The 21,903-nt window shown below is 43.2% G+C and overlaps 1 protein-coding gene across 1 annotated transcript in view; it reads right to left on the reverse strand.

Moving 5' to 3' along the window:
- Positions 1-21,903, reverse strand: part of LOC309634769 (uncharacterized protein) — a 176,377-nt gene that overhangs the window by 46,650 nt on the left and 107,824 nt on the right. Inside the window, 8 exon segments of the mRNA XM_082405182.1 lie at positions 594-732; positions 1,662-1,891; positions 5,998-6,153; positions 7,194-7,289; positions 9,142-9,234; positions 9,238-9,292; positions 16,983-17,121; positions 21,556-21,721. Coding sequence (XP_082261308.1) covers positions 594-732; positions 1,662-1,891; positions 5,998-6,153; positions 7,194-7,289; positions 9,142-9,234; positions 9,238-9,292; positions 16,983-17,121; positions 21,556-21,721 — 1,074 coding nt within the window.

Consider the following 21,903-nt stretch of genomic DNA (forward strand, 5'->3'; position numbering starts at 1 on the left):
AGAGTGGCATGGACATATACACACTACCAAATGTAAAATAGATAGCTAGTGGGAAGCAGCCACATAGCACAGGGAGATCAGCTCGGTGCTTTGCGACCACCTAGAGGGGTAGGATAGGGAGGGTGGGAGGGAGACACAAGAGGGAGGGGATATGGGTATATATGTATGCATATGGCTGATTCACTTTGTTGTACAACAGAAACTAACACAGTATTGTGAAGCAATTATACTCCAATAAAGATCTATTAAAAAAGAAAAGAGGGGGCTTCCCTGGTGGCGCAGCGGTTGAGAGTCTGCCTGCCAATGCAGGGGACACGGGTTCGAGCCCTGGTCTGGGAGGATCCCACATGCCGTGGAGCAACTAGGCCCGTGAGCCACAATTACTGAGCCTGCATGTCTGGAGCCTGTGCTCCGCAACAAGAGAGGCCGCGATAGTGAGAGGCCCGTGCACCGTGATGAGGAGTGGCCCCCACTTGCCGCAACTGGAGAAGGCCCTGGCACAGAAACGAAGACCCAGCGCAGCCATAAATAAATAAATTAATTAATTTAAAAAAAAAAGAAAAGAAAAAGAACAAAAAATAGCTCCTGCATACCTGCTGAGTTTTTATTTCAATTTCTGAAGCTCCTTTGGGGAGAAGAGTAGACTTACTACTTATTATAAGTCCTTCAAATTCATCTTCTTTCCCTATCCGCCTAGCTATAGCTTTCATGCTGGGGTAGAGAATGGCAGTTCTATTAAAGAAGAGAGACAGAAATTAACGAACATTTTTTCTCTTTCAGATTCTCTGACAATTCTTTTCATTCATGTTCTGTTTCCTGTCATCATGCATAAACCTCCCAACTTATCACAGACACTTACATCGACATCTAAATCCACCACAGTTACCACTCCCTTAGTCAATATTAAATCGTGAGGGCTTTTCCCATTGGGCACATTTAATTTCAGTCTTCATTCTTCAAAATATTGACAAGTCTTCTCACTCCCTGTTTACCAGGAAAGCTGACTGTCATAACTCATAAGCTAGACAATTTGGACTAGACCACCAAAGTGAGCCCTAATACCCTCAGTAAGGTCTGGGGTGGTGGTTGGGTGCTTAGTGAATGCTTGTTTGGTTACAGACACATGGCAGAAACCACATGCCTTTCCCGCCAGCTAAGTCATCCCAGCCAGGGCTTGAAGTTGAGAAAACAACATAGCATTCTGCAGACTAAACACCTCATGCTGCACCATATTGTACCCTTGGCTGTGATGCCTGAAACTCTCAGAGACTCATTAGACTTGGGCCTAATGGGGCAGAGAGCGGAGAGGAGGTCACGGCAGCAGCACTCCCCACTCAATTCTCACTGGGATCCTATGAGCTAAAAAGCTTAGAGTTAGCACTGAAGAGACACTTCAGAAGCACCAGTTCCCAGGGACAGAACTCTGGGTAAATGATATACAGTGTTGCTCAGTGGAATCCAGGGCTGTCCCTGCAGTCAATAGAACTCAGCTTTTCCTGTAAAGCACTGTTCATAGAGACACACTGCCCAGCTTCCTCTGTGATCAGTGGGGCTAGGCATACCAAATTCATGGACCAAATGTCACCCTCAGAGCAAGGGCAGTAATCTGCCAGATCCCAGGTTCCACTCCTTCACATGAATTTCCCCCTGAGCACACTCACCCATAGAGCTCCGAGAACTGTTTGTGGAGAGAGGGAGAATTGATGTCCTGGCCTCCCAGCTTGAGTCGGCCCCAGTGATCCTTTAGCACTTCCAGTTGCTTCCAGAGCACCAGAAATGATCTCAGCAAAGCAAGGGACATCACTGCATCACATGGGCCCCCCAGCAGCCTGGAGGTCTTTGGGCTGCTTTGGAACCAACTTCTGAATCCTTGCACTCTGGACAAATCTGGCTGAAAGCATTACAGAAATTCTTTTTTTTTTTTTTTATTAGTCATAGACCACTACAGGATGACCTTTTACATTCATTCAGCTCATGCAGAACGAAGTCTTTGGAGAATGACTATTCTCCCCAGGAGGAATGGTTTACAGGCCAGCAGCACATGTAGAGCTTAGAGAGTATAAGCATCCTTCCTGAATAGACAGTATATAGAAAGGAGAGAAATGTCTCCATTTCAATTTTCTGCTTGAGCTGTGAACCACTCACTTTAAAACTCTTTTACTTGGGTGCCAATATTTTATCTACCTTTGAAAAATTGAGCCTTTCATGTTTAGCCTCTGCATTTTGGAAAGATGAGGGGCTGCTGTGAGCCCGGGAGGACGTGGAGGGAATAAGGTTTTCATGTCCCTGCTCTCCTGCACCAGCGATGTGAGGGCCAGGGCTATCCAGAGAGTGACAGACAGAAGGGGAACCTGTATCCCACCCTCAGCCTGAAGACAGTGTCTCAGGTACAGGAAAAGGAGCTTTCCTTTGCACACCTGGACCATGATGTTATGACAGGAAGGGACTCAGAGGACATTCAGGTAACAACACCTTGGACACTCAAGTTTCCTGGCCAGGAACAGGAAGAACCACCACCTGATGTAACTGGACCCTAGATCAGTGCTATTAACATATGGGGAGGGTGGGATGGGGGTGGGGCCGCCAGAAAGAGAGGTGGTTAGGGGAAGAACTACAAGCAAGACCAAGGGGAGAGTGAACTCCTGCCAACAGCTGGCAACCCTTCCACCTAGTAGCCTACCTCCTCAACAATCAGCTAATTCATGCATTTCCAAATTTATTTTATCCTCAGAAGCCTTTCAGCAAATGAAATCTTACTCAGTGATCCAAGATATCCAACAGACCAAGGCCAAGCATGGTGGCAAGCAGGGGGCTGCCTACAGGCCATGTAGTTGGGTCCCTCCACTCAAAAAGCCCCAAGGTACCTCTGAGGAACCCAGGGCTCCTGGGAGCATTTTAAAGGTCCTGAGCTAATCCATCACCTTCACTTGGGAGTCTTAGAGACTGAAGTCTAAGAGGTCACAGAACTGGTGGCATAGCTGGGACAGGAAACCTAGAGTCCTAAGTCACAGGCAGTATAAATTCCAGTGCTGCCTATTGTCTATGAATATTGAAATACTCTTAAATAGAACCAATCATAAAATAAAACTAATTAAAATAAATAATAATTTAAAAGCAAACTTACCTTGTTAATATATTCCTGTTAAGAGAAGTCTTCTCTTCCTAAGTGTTTTACAGGATGGGAGAAGGAACAGGAAACAGGATAAAGAACAAGGCAGGGGAGGGTAGGATTGTCAGGGAAAGATGGTAATCCATCAGAAACAGGGCCAAAAGAGAGTAAACAGAAGGACCAAAGGGCCCAGCAGGCTTCTTGGTCTTGGCACTACTTGGTCTATATCCAGCTTTGCAAATGCTCCTTCTGGGTGAAGCACTGAATCCCGCTGTGGAATTTAGTTGGCACATCTAACATACTTCCTTTTCCACTAGTTGGCCTGAAATGGACTTGCGACTCAGTTTTAGCCAGTGAGACACAAGAAAAATCTACTGGAAGTCTTCTGAAAAAGATTTCCCTCCTTGATAAAAAGACAAAGCCCCTTAAGGAGAAAGCTTTTTTGCTCCTGTCTTCATCTTACAAGGATGAGGGAGACATTTTGCTGACATACCCAGGATGGCAGAGCTGGGTGCCTGCACCAACATGAACTGCCTCCTTCTAGACCTGTTTGGAAAGATTAATACACTTTCTAATTTAAGTCATGACTAGTTACTTCTAGCAGGTGCACCCTAACTGGCACAGAGGGGCATTGGCTCAAAGGTGGGAGATCAGATAAAGCTTCTGAAAGAGTGGTTTGGAAGTTGAAATCTGAAGGATAAGTAGGAGTTAATCAGATGATGAAGCAGAGAGTGGGAGGACAGGGAAGTTTTCCACCAGAGGGGCCAGTTTGCATGAAGGTCCTGAGGAGAGAGCATGGTGCATTTGACAAAATAAAAGAAGTTGAGGGTAGAGATATTGGCAAGAGTCAGGTTGTGAAGATCTGGTTAAGGCACCCAGACTCTATTCTCAGGGCATTTGGAAGTCATTGAAGAGTTATAGGAGGGAAGTGACATAATCGGGTTTGCATTTTAAAATACTATCCTGGTGAATGGACGTGAAGGAGGCAAAGGGAATACAGGGAGTCCTTTGGAGGTTATGATCTTGGCCCAGCATTAGGAGATGATAGTGATTTGGACTGGTGGAGGGGAGTGCTGAGGGAGGATGGGGAAAACTTGAAAGATATTAAAATAATAGGATAGTAGAACTTGGTGTCTGATTGTGGGGTATGATAGACAGAAATCAAAGATGGGTGTCCAGATTTTTTTTGCTTGGGCAACTGGGCAGGTGGTGGTTAACTGACAGGGAATAAGGAAGGAGGAGCACATTTAGGGGCAGTAAAATGAGCTCAGTTTGGGACACGGTGTCTCTGAGATGGAACAAGGCAGTTGAACATATGAATCTGATAGCATTGAGATTTGGACTAGACATGTAAACTTTGGAATCATCGCATAAAGCCATCCAAGTTATAAAAGTAGTTGGGTTTGCCCAGGGAGAGGGTGAGGAGTGGAGCAATATCATGGATAAGAGTATGAGGGAGCTCCGGGGCCAGACTGTTAGGTTGGAACCTGGGTTTCTTTTCTCTCTCGGCAAGTGACTTTTAGGCATATCATTTAACCTTTTTGAGTCTTGGTATTCTTATCTATAAAATGAGAATAATGAAAGTACCTACCTCATGGGATTATTGTGAGAATTAAAGAAATTAATAGTTAATAAAGCCTCTGAACAGATCTCAATCATAGACATTATTAATTAATAATGTTCTATTAATAGTGTTCAGGGCCAACTTATTGATTAGACACAGAAGGCACAGTGCTTAGGGCCCACAAAATGTTTTAATTTCCTTTAAAATCAGAAAAAAAAGAATATTTAGGTTGAATAAAATGCTATAATTTATGATAGTAATATATTTTTCTTTATATTAACACAGTTGTAAACTATAACTCTTCATGTTTTTTAATGGAGAAATGGGCCCACAAAGACAAAAGTGGCTAGAGTCATGGAAGTGAAAATGCAGCCCTGGCAGTGGTGGAAGTGGGACAGAACCCAAAAAGCAACATTTTCAGGATTGGCAGAGGTAGGGGACTTGACACAGAAGTCTGAGAAGGCATGGCCCACGATGTCAGAGGAAAACTGGAGAGAGTTGTGCTTTAGAAGCTAAGGGCAGAGAGGCTTCAAGAAGGACACACTGTGTCAAATGCTGCTAAGGGGTCAGGTTGGAAGGGGACTGAAAAGTATCCAGGAGATTTAGTGACAAGGACCACGGTGCTCTCAGTGAGAGCAGTCTTGGTGAGATGAGGAAGAAGACAGATCACAGTTTCTAAGGAGTGGATGGAAGGTAAGGAAATGGAAATGGCTGGTGCAGAGACTTTGGCTCTGAAAAGGGGACTCTAAATGGGGGCACTGGCTAGCTTACCCCATGTCCAGACAAGTCTCTGTCTGGTTCCAGAATCATGCAGAATTGCTTCAAGTTATGATACTAGGGGGACTACTGGCTCTTGGTACCTTAGAGCTTCAGGGAGACAAGTCCGGAGAAGGGAGTGCTTGCCTAGGAGTCCATGGGCTAGCGGAGTGATGCAGACAGGAGCCAGGCTGGAGATGTTCACCTGGGGCCTCTGTCATACCCTGCCGACTCCAGCCCGAAATGTGTGAGACTCACAAGGAAAAGCAGCCAGTTGGAGTTCAAATTGGTTTCAACGGACCACCCCCCACGAAGTTTGTTCTAGTTTTAAAATTAAAAGAAATGGATATACCACTGATCATGGGACTTGCTGTGAAAGAACGCACTTTGGAGGGGCTCTCACGGGCTACCCCTGCTTCACTGCTGCTCCCGTGCGGCATAAGCACAGTCCCGGGACCCTGGGAGAGGCTATGGGATGGATGAAGCTATCTAGTCCATCTCCCAGATAGAAAGGTCCTTCAGTACGACGCAGCACTGGTCAAGTACGTAGACCGTTCACCAAGAATACCTGTGTATTTTTGTCCAGTGTGGCCTGCCATCCTGGGGGACCCTCCATGATCATATGATAGTTACTCAGAAGGATATCTTCCATTAGCAGCTGCATGCCCGCCAGCTCTCCATGAGCTACCTTGAGGTCATGGTCACTCAGCCTACAGAGGCATAGCTAAAAACAAAAAGGAACAAAACGAAACCAAAACATCCATTTTAAACACTTCTATGTATCCTTTACACGTGGTTTTGAGGGAGAAAATTAGGAGTAGTTGTGTTTACAAGCCCCATGCTCTCAACTATTAAAAAAAAAAAATCCATAAAAATCAGAGCAACATATCTAGCTCAAAGTCCCCCTTGAACATATCAGACTCTCGGCTCTGTGTGGAAGTCCAAGTTTCCTAAACCTTATGGTGGTGTCCGTATGTGGTGTATTATAGTGTGATACATGTATGCACAGGGAAAATCCTGGAAAAAAACCAAAATGAACTGTGACCGTCCCCTAGTGGGGGACTATGATTAATTTTTTTTTTAACCACTCTTACTATTTTACTTAAAAAAAAAAATCTTTTTACTTATGGAAAATTTTGAGCACATACAAAAGCAAACAGAATAGTTCCCATAACCCGGCCCTAAGAACCACCAACCTATGGCCAGTCCTGTCCCATCTTCATCACTCCCCACCTCCATATTATTTTGAAGCAAATGTGTCATTGACTTTAATGTTGTTAATAATACTTTTAAAATATTTTCTATTTAAAAAAATGAAAACACAATAATACTTGCTTAAATAATCAGGGGGAAACGTATAATTGAAAGAGACTCTCCCTTTGAGTCCTGCTTAAAGAGTTCTCTTCCTACTACTGTAGGTTGGTCAGTAGTCACACGTCTCTGAACTGCCAGCCTGGGAGTTACTCTAAGAGGCCCAGAGAGTGACCACAAATGGATGACCACTCCCCAAGATCATTATTAGCCATGAGTATTTCAGCTGTTTCAAGTCTGATGCCAGCTGAAACCATGATTTTCTTCTGTCATAAGAAAACATGACTCACCTTGCAGCACTGGGTTTACAGTTTCATAACCAAACACCTTGCTTATCTCATAAATTATTCACCGCTGACTAGAGTATGAAGGATCAGACCTATGGACCCAATGACACCTGCTTTGCGGTCTGCATTCGGCTCTCTCTGTGACAAGTGGGAAGACCTATCCTACCTGCATCTTATATTCTAGGGTATCTGGGCTGCTAATTGTAACTGGAAACAGTCCTCCATCTTCCAGAAATGCTCTCCAAGGGAACAGCACAAATGCCTAAAAGAACCAAAAAATAAATATAATAATGCTGCATAATAATGTCCATAAGAAACAGACATTTGTATATGAACAAGATGTCTGTGTCTGCACACCAAAACACTGTGGGATGATTTCTCTATTATGTAGAAATAGTTCTTGATGGATAGTCCCCAGTGATGCACAGGAGAGAGTAATAATCTTATTTTTTAAATTGATTTTTCAGAAAGTGACTAAACACAGAGGGTACTTAAGATTTCAGTGTAAATAGTCAACACCAGTATTTAGAAGTCCCAGAATAGTATAAAACCAATGGTACATATTTATAATCAAAAAAAGTAAACTTACTCAAATTTTTTCAATATTACAAACCTTAAATATTTGTCCTTTATCTCCACTGTGCTCCAGTTCTAGGCACCAACTCAAAACCAATGCCACAACGTTACACATGGGCCTCTGTCTTCTCCACATCACTGTCCAACAGCCAAGGCACCCCCTACTCCTTGGGGCATGACATGCAGCCCTGGATATAGTGGGCCTGTCCATCTGACCCCATTCTACACTTCCAGACTCGGTACTGGCTTCAGACAATTCCTAGAGCTGGAGTTGATTCAGGTAGCAGGGAGCCAGGACACCTGCATCCACCTAACCCCAGGCAACACTCAAAGGCAGCAGGAGCAGGCCCAATGGTCACGGTCCAACCCTGTCTTCGGGTCTAAATGAGGGTCAAGGCTTGGGCCAAGAGTCACTGTCTTGTAGCTAGGGAAGGTAGAAGTGTGAGACTTACATGGGGTTGATGCTGGCATTACTTGGCTTAGCTTTGTGACATAAAAACATTAAGTTGGAGATTTTGGAGTCAAAAGATCTGGGCTTGTGTGGTGGTTTTAAAGATATGTCCACAGGGACTTCCCTGGCAGTCCAGTGGTTAAGACTCTGAGCTTCCACCGCAGGGAGCACAGGTTCGATCTCTGGTTGGGGAACTAAGTTCTCACTGTGAGGCCAAAAAAAAAAAAAAAGATATGTCCACAAATTCTTTTTTTTCTTTAAAGATTTTTTTGATGTGGACCATTTCTAAGTCTTTATTGAATTTGTTACAATATTGTTTCTGTTTTATGTTTTGTTTTTTTGGCCACGAGGCATGTGGGATCTTGGCTCCCTGACCAGGGATCGAATGCACACTCCCTGCATTGGAAGGCGAAGTCTTAATCAATGGACTGCCAGGGAAGTCCCAGTCCACAAATTCTTTGCTTCTCTTCCCATTAAGAGGTGCAGCACCTTGACCACAGCCTCATGAGAGATCCCGAACCAGAACTACCCAGCTAAGCTGCTCCCAGACTCCTGAGCCTCAGAAACTATATGAGATAATTAATGTTTATTGTGTCAATCTGCTAAATTTGGGGGTAATTTGCCCTGAAGCCATAGATAACTGATACAGTTTGTGACCTAGTGTTGCCATGACTATGCAGCAGTCTGATCTCTGGCCTTCTAGAACCTCAAACTCTTTAGTTGTAGCAGGTGGGTAATATAGTTAGTGCCTAGGAGCAATAATAGTTGCCAGGATTACATTCGATAACGCATGTTGTTACCGGGCTGTTCAAAACTCAGCTGCTGACCTAATTTATGTATCATAATTGCTATCATTATTATTTATTACACGGAAGAGATCAGGTGTTGGTTTTGCTACCAGCTGTGAGCAGATAAGCTCCCAATTAGCCTGCTGAGCGGTTTAGAGGGAGAGCCCCTGACTGGGAATAACAGCGGGCCATGGGGGCCTAGCCCACTCTACCATGTGAGTGAAGGGGAGCCTACCAAGGCTAAAGGGCATTCCAGCACAATGCATGTTTGATTGGTATAAAAATAGCTCTCAACACACCTGGAGGCTCTGTGGATCCAGCGGCTGTGGCAGGCTGAGCTGGGAAGCAAAGATGCTCTTCATGAGAGAGTTGCTCAGTGGCGGCAACCCATGCTACATGTCATCTGTGACAGACTGGTAGGCAGGAGCATTTCCAGCTGCCAAAAATGTTCTTCTACCAAAACAGGAAGGGAATCTCATTAACAGCAGTTACTCAAGTTTCTAAAGCTCAAAACTCTCTTCAAGGTTACTGGAGCAAGATAACATTTTGAGATATCAACAGGTTTCTTCCTCAGCAACATCATCCCTCACTCCCTTTTCTTTACACACTGCCCTTCACTCTCACAATTCACAGCCCTCAAGGGAAAGGTAGCTATCCTCTAGACTAGCTCGGTCTAACTGCAGAACTTTCTGCAGGGCGGAAATGTTCCATATTTGACTGTCCAATATGGTAGCCACTAGCCACATGTAGCTGTTGAGCCCTTGAAATGTGGCTACCATGACTGAGGAACTGAATTTTAAGTCTTATGTCACCAAAATCAATATTAATTTAAACTTTTAAATTAAAATAGCCACATGTGGCTACTGTACTGGACAGCTCAGCTGTAGCTCTAGAACAAAGACATCAGTTGCTGAATTTATTTTAAGACCAGTAGCTGAGACAGCAATTCTTGATAATGTAAAACCAAATTTTAAGTTAAATAGTAAGAGCCTGGGGTTTGAGAGAGAAAGCTTCTTGTTTTGTTTTGAACAAAACTTGGCTTTGCATATCAAAAACCAAAAATCCTGAAGACTAGAGCATGAAATCTATACCGTAAGTCACAGAGAAGGAAGTCTGCTTGATAAATTACAATCATTTTCTTGCCCCAAAGGAAATGAGTTTAGCGAGCAAGGAAAGACTGTCTCTGGAGCTTAGATCTTGTGGATGCCCAAGAAAAGATGATGAAACAGAATCAGTTGTGGGGGGATCCAAAAGGTCCCCAGGACAGAAGGGATCTTTTGCCTAAATCCTCCATGGGCTTTGCCAAGTCATGCATAAAGCAGATATCACAAGGGAGATTAGCAATGACTGAGGGAGATGTTAGCACTGATGGAAATGAGGCAGCTTCCCAGAGATGAGCAGATAGTCAAGTGTTGTGGAAAGACCCGGGGAGTGCCTAAGACCCCACAAGGGGGTTCCAAGTGGGGTGCTGAGCAGCAGGCCAACCAGAAGAGATCTGGGATTGGACAGAGATGGGTGAGGTAGCCACTCCTCTTCAACTGCTGGGATGATTTATAAGCACCCCCAGGAATTTAGATCACCTCTGAGAAGGATAAAGGAGGAGAAGGGTGTGGCGTAAGGCCTAAGTTAAGGTCCCGTATTAGTGCTGCCTTGACATCTGGTAAAATTGGGAGGGCTTTGAGTGACCTAACTATAAGTTCCCCTGCCTACTCTGCTCCCACGGGTAAGGTCCCCTAGTCAAACAAACTTCCTTATCAAAGGGACCAAGTACAATCCCTGCTTATCCCCAAGTAGTGGTTTCAGTTCCCTGCCAGACCACAGAATTATTCAAATGAACCAATCACATCCTCCTATGGGAACCAGGAAGCACTATATCCTCTTGATACTACAAAGCCTGCCTCTCAAGCCCCTAGTTGCTCACTCTGGTCACAGGTACAAATCCTCCGTGGCGCTGCATGGCATGCAATGTTCTGCTCCCCTCCGCTGTGAGTATACGTGACGAGTAAACTGCTGTTGATCTCATCTGTCCAGTATTTAGTGTCATGTGTTTGGCCATCCCCATAACCTTGGGGCAGAATCCCTCCCTCACCAACAGGGTATAAGAGGAGGCAATTAAAACAAAGGTAAAAGGGGATAATCTTGAATTAATTGATTTTATATCTCAAACTGACCACTTTAAACTGTAAATGTGGCTGAATGACATGGAATTGAAAAGTTTAATCTTTTTGTCATCAGCAGAAGTAGGGGCTTATGAACTTAAGTTCAAAGACAGATAAAGGTAGCTCTATTATTTGCGTATCAAACCATTGTACTAGTGCAAAAATCATACCACCCTTTTCATGTTTTTGTGAGAATTAACAAAAGATAGTTGCATACAGTTATATACTGAGGCACTGAATAAAAACATTGACTTATCCTGATAGCTCAAGGATGGCACTTGGAGTTGCTCAATGGATATATAAACATTTTCTCCTGTTTCTCACATCATTCACATGCTTTCTCATGATTCTCAATAAGCCCTGCCAAGAGGCCCATGACTCATTCAACACCCATGTGACAGTGATGTATCAAGAATCTACTATGTACAGGGTACTGTGTCAGGAACTGTCTGAGATACAAAGATGGGTCCCCCATGGGTCTGACCTTCTCGCCCAGTAGGGCCCAGTGAGGCAGAGCTCATTATCCAGCCGCTTCTGACCTTCCTCTAAACTCCCAAGGCACTTTCTACATATATACCTCCCTTATAGGTTGTATATATCTACTTAAAACAACGGTACTGCAGACAAAAAAATGTTGCCTGCCATTCCACTAAACAAAGAATGTTGCCTGCCACCAAGTCATCAGCCGATACAGCTGCCCCCCAACGGTGCACCCTGAGGGGAATTCAGGATAGAAAAAAACAGGATACTGGCCCTAGATAGGTAAGATGCATATCTAAGAAATAATTTTAATGAGTCCACACTCTTGTATCTTCCCATACATAGAAAAGCACTAAAATCATTACCTTGTGATGTCTGTTTTTTGTGATTAGCAGTAGTCCTTTGATGTTCAACCACATGGGTTTTTTGCTGTTTTTTCAGCAAAAACTCCTCTATATCCTGGCTCCTCCCTTACCTCTTCAGAGCAGATCCTCAGAGCTATCTGAGAGACTGTCTCCCGGGCTATAGTCCTCAGTAAGGTTCCCGAATAAAACATTTGCAACTTTTAGGCTGTGCATTTTTCTTTAGCCAACAGTACCAAAAAGCAGAGTATTCTAATGGAAACATTTATTTTCAGCCTAAATCAAGAGCACAGAAGCCCAATATCCCACAAACCTCTTCCTGGTTGACTCCTTCTATGTCATTCCTATGCTTTTCTCCCACCAATCCACAAAATTATTTTCTCTCTCTCAGCCTCTGGGTCCAGCTTTGTTCGCACCTTACTGTTGACTGTATTGCTTATATTTTAAAATTTCTTTTTTGTTTATTATGATGTTTTAACATCTTTAAAAAACCTTGCTGGCTGGGGAGAGACTGCCCTTCCCTGCATAGCCAATTCTTAGAGATAGCTAAGGGCCCAGCCTGCCTTTGATATGCAAACTAACCAATCTGAGCCATACCTCCTCTGACCCTTGCAACCCAGGAGGCAATATTTCTCTCCTTTAATCATCCCAGGGCTAGTTAACAGGCAACTAGAGACCTCTCCTACAGCCCAAAGCCCGCTGGAATTATTCAAAGTAGCCGATCTTAACCTGTTCTCCTGCCCTGCCTTGCCTTTCCAGGTCATGGCCTAAGCACTCTCCTTGCTCCCGACCTGTGGCCCTGTGTGACATGGCATTATGGATGTTTCTAGGAACTGAGTATAATAATTTTGTTTTCCTGAGTCTCTCCTGTGTCTCCTCTTGTGGCTGCACCAGACTGATTTTCACATGAGAGAACACAGAACATTGACTTGCTCTCTTATCTTGGTAAGTTTGTGCAGAACTTTTAACTACTTAGTGCCACAAACAACCACAATTCTTGGCAGAGTTTTAGAGCCCCAAACACGTACTAGGTCTATTAATTTATAGATGCCTGGAGACTATTAAAAAATATCAATAGAGTTCAGATGTAAATATGACTGCAACTCTAAGCTAGAGAACCATAGCACATGATACACTCTCTAGAGAGACGAGAGTCAGATTCTAAGCACCACCATTGATCAAATCATTGGTTATCCTTTTCCTCACTTTCCTAATTCTTCAGTCTAGATCACTGTCCTTGATAGGTCCCATCTCTCCTTTATCAATAGTACTGCTTATTAGGGAGCTGTACCATGTAATGCTATGTATAGAAAGGGGTCTCAGAATGATACTTAACATTTTTAGCACTATATCCTCTTTTATTTCCTTCCTCTCCATGGACCCCATATTTTGAAAGATTTTTCTACCAAATTAAGCATTCTCCTGTTTTTAACTCAAAGCCACATAAACACCTAGCCTAAGCTCTGAGCTGTAGGAAGAGATGAAGAAACATGATATAAAGGAAAGAACAGGGCTCTGGAGTCAGAAAAACCCTGTGAATGTAAGGTCTGCTACAGCAAGCTTGTGACCCTGGGGCAAGTTATGCAACTTCTCTGACTCTCTATTTCCTCATCTGTAAAGATGGTGACATGATTGCTATCCCACGGAGTTGGCACATGGCGGGAACTCAACCACAGCAAGTTCCCTCTCCTCCTTATCTCATTTGTTCTTATGATTCCAGTTAAAAAAAGAAAGAAATGTGACATTTTCTTTACCTGCAAAACTTTTGGGCAAATGTGTCTTTTTCATTATGTCTTTAGAAATACTGAAAACAGCTCACTGTGACAACTCACTCAGCCCCTCAGTTGGTAAACCCTGGCCTGAGCCTTCTGCTGGGGTAGGTCTGATCAGTGCAGCTTGCCAGCAGCACTCAAGATACAGGGAAACTCATAGGAATGAAAGGTCAGCTTGTTGCTTGTGCCAGTGCTACACCTGCCAACTGCCAGCCCCTAATAAAGTTGGGTCTCCCCAGCAGTCCACTAAAATACAAGGATAGATGCATCACATTCTCCAAACTGTTTTGCCACAGGGCAGCTGCCTTACTGTCAATAAGCAGTCAAGGGTTTCCTAGAATACCAGTCATCTTGTGTGTGAGTTAGCCATAATGTGATCCCAGGCAAGCTGGCTGTAGCCACAGGGAGCAGGGAATTCATGGGACACATGCTAGGGTTTTTCCTGGATGCAAGGATATGAAAAAGAAAATGAAACCCAAAAAATGCCTGCAAAGTGGCCCGGAGGAGGCCAGGCAAAAGTTGTGGCTCTTCACTTCTCAGACGCTGGAGACCAGGAGCACATGGGGCCTTCTCTGTATCGCCCAGAAATCCCCAGATAACTCTGAAGCACACTTTAATATCTGTGTGTTCAGAGACACTTAAACTAGGTGAGCATAAAGATAAATTGAAAAATGAAGAGAAAACCAACACAAATTCGAGGACTAAGAAATTGGTGTTGCTTCTTGAGAGATTGCTTAATGTACTCTTAAATCAGGCTTATTGCAGAAAGTTAAGGTACCTTTGGTTTATTTCCTTAAATTCCTCCTTTTTACCGTAATCACTCTGAACATCAATAATACACTCAGATCAGTGGCACTTTGCATGCCATATGTTTTATTCTGTCCTATAGAATTCCTTTGAGGGACTTTCCCCCCCCCCTCCCACCCCCGGTTTCCCTCCATTCTGGAATTTCAAAAGAATTCAATCGTTTAAATCAGGGAGTGGCAAACTCTTTCTTAAAAGGTCAGATAGTAAATATTTTCAGCTTTGTGAATCATACAATCTCTGTTGCAACTATTCAACTCTATGGTTCTAGTGTGAAAGCAGTCAGAGATTATCCATAAATGAATAGGCCTGGCTGTGTTCCAAAAAAACCTTCATTTCTAGACACAGAAACTTGAATTCCACATAATTTTCATGTGTCACAAAATACTACTCTTGAGTTTTTCCCTCAACCATTTAAACACATAAAAACCATCCTTAGCCCACAGGCCTTACAAAATCAGGCAGGGGCCTATGGCAGTAGTTTGCTGATCCCTAACTTAAACAGATGAGATTGATTAGAACCAACGTACCACTGAAGCATTTACCTTTGGCGCAAATGATTAATTCACCTGAAATTAAAGATAAGCTCAATCCTCAGGCATTTCTTGCACTGGCTAATAAATAACTCTTATAGGTTGGTGGACATGCCCAGAGGTGAATGACAGGCCCTGGGCAATGTGATTCTGACGCCATCGGAGGACAGCACCAATTTCTATCAGGTCCTTGGCAGAGGACAGGTCGACAGGAGCAGAGTGAAACTTTTGTGCCTAGAAACATTAAACTTTCTTGCAATCTGAGCTGGTCTATGCCACAGAGAAGCAGAGGCCAGATATGAGGGGACTCTACGGGGCCACTGTCCTGTTGTCCTTGAGCTACATGCTTCTTCTCCTCCCCTGGTCTATGGAAGTATGCTGTTCTCATTCCAGGTAAGAGTTCCTTCTTTTCAAACTCTGGAGAAGTCTTCAGTTTACATAAGCAAAAAGTTCCCTGGGGTAAACAGTCATATTTACTCAGTTGGTGAGCTCTGGGAAGGGCGAGGGAACTTCTCCAAGCTTCCTGTCTCTTTTGGTTATCTAAGGACTTCTCCTTGCTTGCAGGTTCAGCACTAAGTAAAATCCTCAAATGGAAAGACATTTATCTTTCAGCTTCTCCTTTCCTCCTGCCTCTTGCCTTCTCTTCGGAGTCTCCCTTTCCATCAATCCTGCTGCTGTCTGGCATCCATCCTAGTTCTCAGGCTTTGGAGTCAAATGCACATAGGTTCTAATTCTGGTCTGCTACTTACTGGCTGTGTGATTCCAAACACAGACACACCCCAAAGACCTCTGAAGAAAAAAGGCTGGAGGAAATGCTATGAATGAAGGACTCCTGGTTCCTTCTGAGGTCCTCTGAAAAATATACTGAATATACTGAAACCAGTCATAGGACACAGTGCCCTCCATTCCTGCAGACTGAGTGCACCAGGGCAGAGAAAGCCCCACAAAGCAGTTCCTGGGGGAAGCAGAGTGGTTCCCCTGGGAGAACAGGAGCTGGAATCCAGGAAGAACTTCTGGGGTATAGTCCTATTTCTTCATCCTATGTAAATTCCTTGCAAATTTTTACTTGAGATTTCAGAGCCCAGAGGGCTAATGCATGGCCATCATGACAATTAGTCAAAGCCTTTATGTCCTACGTGCTTGACAAAGGTACAGCTCCCAAAGCTGTTTGTCAATCAAAAGAAAACAAATTAGCCTGATTTTTTTGTCCTGCTGAATTTGCATCCTAAATCCAGAATCCCATGATGCTCAGAGTAAGAAAAAGCAGAGCAGAAAGAGAAAATATGGTTCAGTACAAGCCCCACATTTCTATTCTCTATAGACACTCATGCTAATGGTGGGAAGTGATTATAATCCACAGATAAAAGTACTGCCCTCCAAGGTCCCCCTCATTGACTCACACTGGGAATTTATCAAATGAAGTTAATTAATTTTGACAATTTAAGAATAAGCAGAGACCCTCAGGCCTGACCTCTTCCCTTCCCATACACAGCTTATTATTTATACAGGAAACACTGTGACTCTTAATCCAAGCTAATTTTTTCATCAGTCATGATTAACCAAAAACCATTCTTTTTGAATGCAGAATATTTAATACTTACAAGGCCAGAGGTAAATTAACTTATTTATAAATTTAACTCAGGTGGTGAATTCCATTGGTTTCAGATGTGCAGTGAAAATTCTGTTTTTTTGAAAGGTAATTAAGGGCTGAAAAAATAAAACTCTTAGGAAGAATCATCTTCAGAAGTATAAAAAATGTGATTCCCAATAAAACAGCCTGTTATGCAAACTAACTATATTGAAATCACATTTAATAAAATCAAGAATATTATTATCCAACAAGAACACAGTTCACCTGGACAGCCTCTCCAGCCGAACGTGTTTGGTAGCGGCAGTGTTCTGGATCAGGTTGTGCCCCGACTATTTTAAGCTCATTATCTAATAGTGCCAAGAGTGGCCTCCCTCCATGATCACTCAGAAACACCTGCCCCGCAGAATTTATTAGACAGGATTAGCACTCCAGCCCTTACCGGATTAGGTACCTCACTGCAGCGTCGAACTGCAGAAACATAACCTCCCTTCGAAGGAGGAGGACCTGGGACAGCAGAGTGGGGTCTTGGGGGCTCTGGAGGCTCTCAATCATTTTCTGCAGCTCTTGAAGCTCAGACCCTAGAAGATGGACGACATTTTACTCAGTGTGAAACACAGGCTACCCTAGCTACCCTGTGAACCATTTCACCTCCAAAGCTAACTTTTTACCTAAATTGACTTCTCTTTGTTTGTGAGTATACTAATTATATGTTTTGCAAGATCAGCAAAGCCTTATGTTCTAGAACCCAAGGTCTGATTTATCTTTCCTTCCTTCCTTCCTCCCTCAGGAATGTAATAACTTGCTTTGCTTTTCAGCAGAATAAGAACATACTGTTGAAAGAAAGTTTCAGTGTTTATAAGGCTACAGACTCTAAATAGATTGAAAAAGAGAAATTACAAGGAATGGGAAAGTATAGGCCTCAGTAAGTCTATTAGGGGCTTGAAATTACTATAAACCAGCACTCATTTCTCATAGCCATGCCATTCAAATCAGCCCTGTCACTGGCTCATCCTGTCAATGGCTCATAGATTAAAGAAGACTCAAGACCATCCAAGGCAAGCAAAAATATGTATACATATATGTATACATGTATACACACACATACATAGATCCTTCTAGGAGATTCTCATCATTTCAGGAGTAGATGTGGGAGATCCTAAATTGGCTTATTTCTTGGACCCTTACTGCAAAAGATTTATATGTGTTTTGGATGGAAATTTAAGTTACAGGACTTTTGGGGCACTCAATACTGGTTTGAGGAACCTGGCCTGGGTCTAGATGTCTGTACTAGCATCTCTATTATTGGCTCAGGAAATGAGCTGCTTAGAATGGAAGAGCACAGCAAGAAAATGACAAGCCCTTAGGGAGCACTGATGGGGCGGTGAGTGGGCCCCATTTCCAGGGCTACCAGAATGTCAGCTGATCTGAAATGCTCATCAGCTCCCTGTGGGGACAGTGATAGTTTTCTACTTGAGAGGACATCCCTGCTATGGGAAGAGAAGGATTGTGGAAATTGATCACCGTCCCTGATTGTAGCCCATGGCAGAAGTGAGATGGGAGATCCACGAAGCACTTGCGGAGTTACTCTATGTCAACCTCTCATCCAGACTTGAGCAGCCTTGTACCCTATCTGGCCCGGTACTGGATCTCTTCCTACATTTCTGGCATGGAAGGCAGGGGAACTGAGGGAGCAGGGAGGCTGTCCATGAGGGCCTGATCAGGGCAGAGCCAGGTCTGAGAATGGTTGCTGATATGTACTTGCAATATATGCTCTTGGCTTTAGGAAAAGATGAGCGGTCCAGATTTCATATCCATTTGATGTTTTACACACCACAAAAAAATTGTTTTTTGGGTATTTTCCCAGCCACAAAAGAATTGGGGCCAATCATTAGAGTTTTTATGAATCCTCTATAAATCTGATGGTCATATTGGGCTGAAAAGAAACTTCCACCAGAAGAGGAGTCACAGAGCAAATTGTACAAGAACTTTAAGAATGTTGTACTGGATGGGAGGAGTGATGGTCAGTGAGCCTTATTTGTTCAAGGTCTAATGTGGCTGGTCTACAAGCAATACACTCTGTCAGGCTATGCAGCAACCAGGGGAAAAGGTTTATCATCTCCTGCAATGACAATGAAAAAAGAACATGAAGTTGTACATACCCTGTGATTAAAGCTCTGTAAAATGTATTTGGGCAAGGGCTAGAAGGAAGTAAGGATAAATAAAAATATTTCACTTGTTACAATGGTTGTATTATGGGTGATTTTTCTCTCTTCATTATTTCCATTACTGTTTATATAATGCTGTGTGTGCACTTTCATACAATCACTTCCCAGCAAAATTGTTCTGTGCTGACAGGTGGCATTATCATTAAAGTACAGATGTGGAGGAGGGCCTACCTTTTCTTTGTTACGCACTGATAACAGTCCTCATTTGGGCCTCCCTTTCTTGCGGGCTCACACGGCTCAGCGGGAGCAGAGATGGCAGGCACAGGCAGGGCAGGCAGCCTGTCTGTGAAGATGGGGCAGATGGTTGCCGTGTGGTCGTGGGGGTGGTGGGAGGTGACCCTCTGCCAGGAAACAAATGAGCCTCTTCTTGTGCCTTTCCCCAGGAGGGTTCCGTTTGGGAAATCAGACAGAGAGAGCAGAATCACAGTGGCCCTGCCTCCATGTGAATACTCAAAGCCAGTACATTTTGTTCCTGAAACCCTGAGTTCAGTGTGTAGTGTCTGGGTTTAATTGGCCTCCTAATCCTTTACAAAAAACTCATAATGTAAACTCCTACATTCTGATTCCATCCTCTGCTTCACACTGACTCCAAAGGGAGTTGCTGGCTTTCAGGGAAGGAGAAAATTTGGCAGGGTCCACAGAACTAGCCCACAGTATCTAAGAGCTGCTTCCTCAGTCAAGTGGGAGGACCACAGCTGAAATTCGAAGTGTCTCTTTAAAAAATATTTTAAAGAACATAAGTCTTCAAAAGTCACTTTAACTCCAAACAGCTCTGAAATGGCTAAAAGGAGTTGGGTGGGTCTATGAACAGACCCGTCTCCTCTTTTCACCTTAGTTCTCCTTGCCTCCTCTGGGAAGCAGGCCAGGAACTGAGCAGCCTAGTCTTTTAAAAAAGATGATTATCTTAGAATGGAATTTTTTTTAGTTCAGTTTGCTCTTTATCTATTTTCAGCAAAGCAGAGTATGTAAAACTTTGCACATTCTCCCTGGAGCACAAATGTTTTTACTGGCAACATGACAAGGTGTGTGTCTCTAGTTGTACACCTTGGAAAGCCTGGGCCCCAATTATTTCAATGGTTTCCGGTTCATAAGCATATAAATAGTAAAAAACCAATTTCCTTCATCCTCAATTCTAGGTCCTCAACAATCTGGCCTCATTTACCACTATCCCTCAGTGTTGCACTGGTGGGTTCATCATTCTCTCTGGACTGGCCACGTGTAGTCCTGCCTGTTATCTTTGCCAGTATCCTTTTCTTGTCCCCCTTTAGGACAAGCCCTCCTATTTTTCTCCATTGATTCAAGTGAGGGCAAGTTCCCCCCAGATCACCCTCCCTGCGGGCTCTTCCCTCCCAGCTGCTACAGAACTTCCTATGCAGTGACTTCTTTTGGAAACATGGCTCTGGCTCTACCTTGGCTTCTAGCTCATCTTCTCGAGGGCAGGGATGGCATTCTTCCTGGCCCATCCTCCTTTCTCCTGTCCCTCATCTACAGTCCAGCCCCAAACCCTCCCAACATCCAGCTCCACTGGAGAGCATCTTAGTTTATATTCTGAGTTAACCCCTTACGACAGTCCCCAGATTAGCAAAAGGAAAGGAGCTAAGAGTGCTTTGGAACTTCTATAATCTCTTGATGCTTATATTGAAGACTTGCTAGTAGGCCTGCAACAATTCTGTGCTTTCTGCTAAGGTAGCACCAACCCCTTCCCTTCTTCAGGCTGCCTCTCCTCAGATATAGGCATCAATCTTCCTCCTGGAACAAGTCAGAATCTCCCACAAACAATTCCTTGATGCACTGCCCAGAGAGGAATAGATTCAGATTACATCATATTTGTTTTAAGACCACTAAGTTTAGATAGTCATGTTACCTCATTTCTTTGGCTCTTCTCACACTTTAAAATCCTTGTCTACTATGTTATAATATACTGCTATTAATTGATTAATATTTACATGACTAATGACATAATTAGGATGGGAGTCAAGTTATTAAAATAGTAAGACCAGTTTCACTGCTTCTGATAAACCCAGCTTACTAAGCATTTCAGTGTCTTTAATTTACCTCATGCATTTATCTGAGAACTTGTGCTGAGTTAGAGTTCACGGATTAGCACTAGGCAGATAAAACAAAAGCCTCAACTGTTCTTATTAACAGGACTACTGGGTCATTGTTAGCTAACTGAGGGCTGTCTGCAAGCTTCTTGACAGTGAATGCTTGGCCTTGAACTTGCCACATTAGTTCACGAAGCCCAGGAGGGGAAAGGGAATGAAAGCAAAGCTAATATTTAATGGGGACTTGTACATCCTTCTAGAATTTTTACAGATTTCAATCCACAGAACATCTCTCTGAGACAGGTGTTGTCACCCCTGTTTTACAGATGACAAACAGAGAGCCAGGGAGTAAAGTGCCCAGCTTTTAGTAAACCAAGTGACAGAGGCAGGGTAAAAACCCAGGCCCCCCAAATTCTGACTTGGCGTACTTCATGGTTTAACCTGTAAATGTGGAATCAATCTGTTTGGAGGCAATATATAATGGGACTTTCCCTTTGCCCTTCTGTCATTTATGAGGAAATATTTTAGTCCTGTCTTTCCAGGTATTAAGAGCTTCATAGTAATTAACTAGATGGGGGAAATCCTTTCACAATGTATATGTATATCAAATATAAAGTTGTTCACTTCAAATATATTACAATTTTATTCTTCAATTAGGCCTCAATAAAGCGGAAAAAAAAAAGAGCTTCATGGAATTTCAACTGAATATTGAAGGCAATTTTAATCACCTTTAATCACTTACCAATACCCTTAGTTCCTCCCCAGTCGCCTCTCAGAGGGTTAGGACTTAGAGGAAATTCAAAACATGCTGGACAATTTCCAAGTTTAGCCAAACTGAAGAGGTAGCCCACAATGTCATGGAGAGGGGCTATCAGCTGTAGAGTTAGCTTTAAGGCTCTAAAAGCTACCTGTGGGTAAAATCAATACAAGGAAATAATTTTCAAGAAGCTTCTAAAGGGATATAAAAATATATGAGCATTGATTAGGAATAATATATTTAAACAAGAATATTTAGATAAACATTTTCACAGTATAATACAGGATAATAGTTACAGGATAATATCTGAAAAAAAGAACAACAAGCCTTTTC

Source organism: Balaenoptera borealis (assembly GCF_965194805.1).
Source record: "Balaenoptera borealis genome assembly, chromosome: 9".
In the NCBI taxonomy this organism is placed as follows: Eukaryota; Metazoa; Chordata; class Mammalia; order Artiodactyla; family Balaenopteridae; genus Balaenoptera; species Balaenoptera borealis.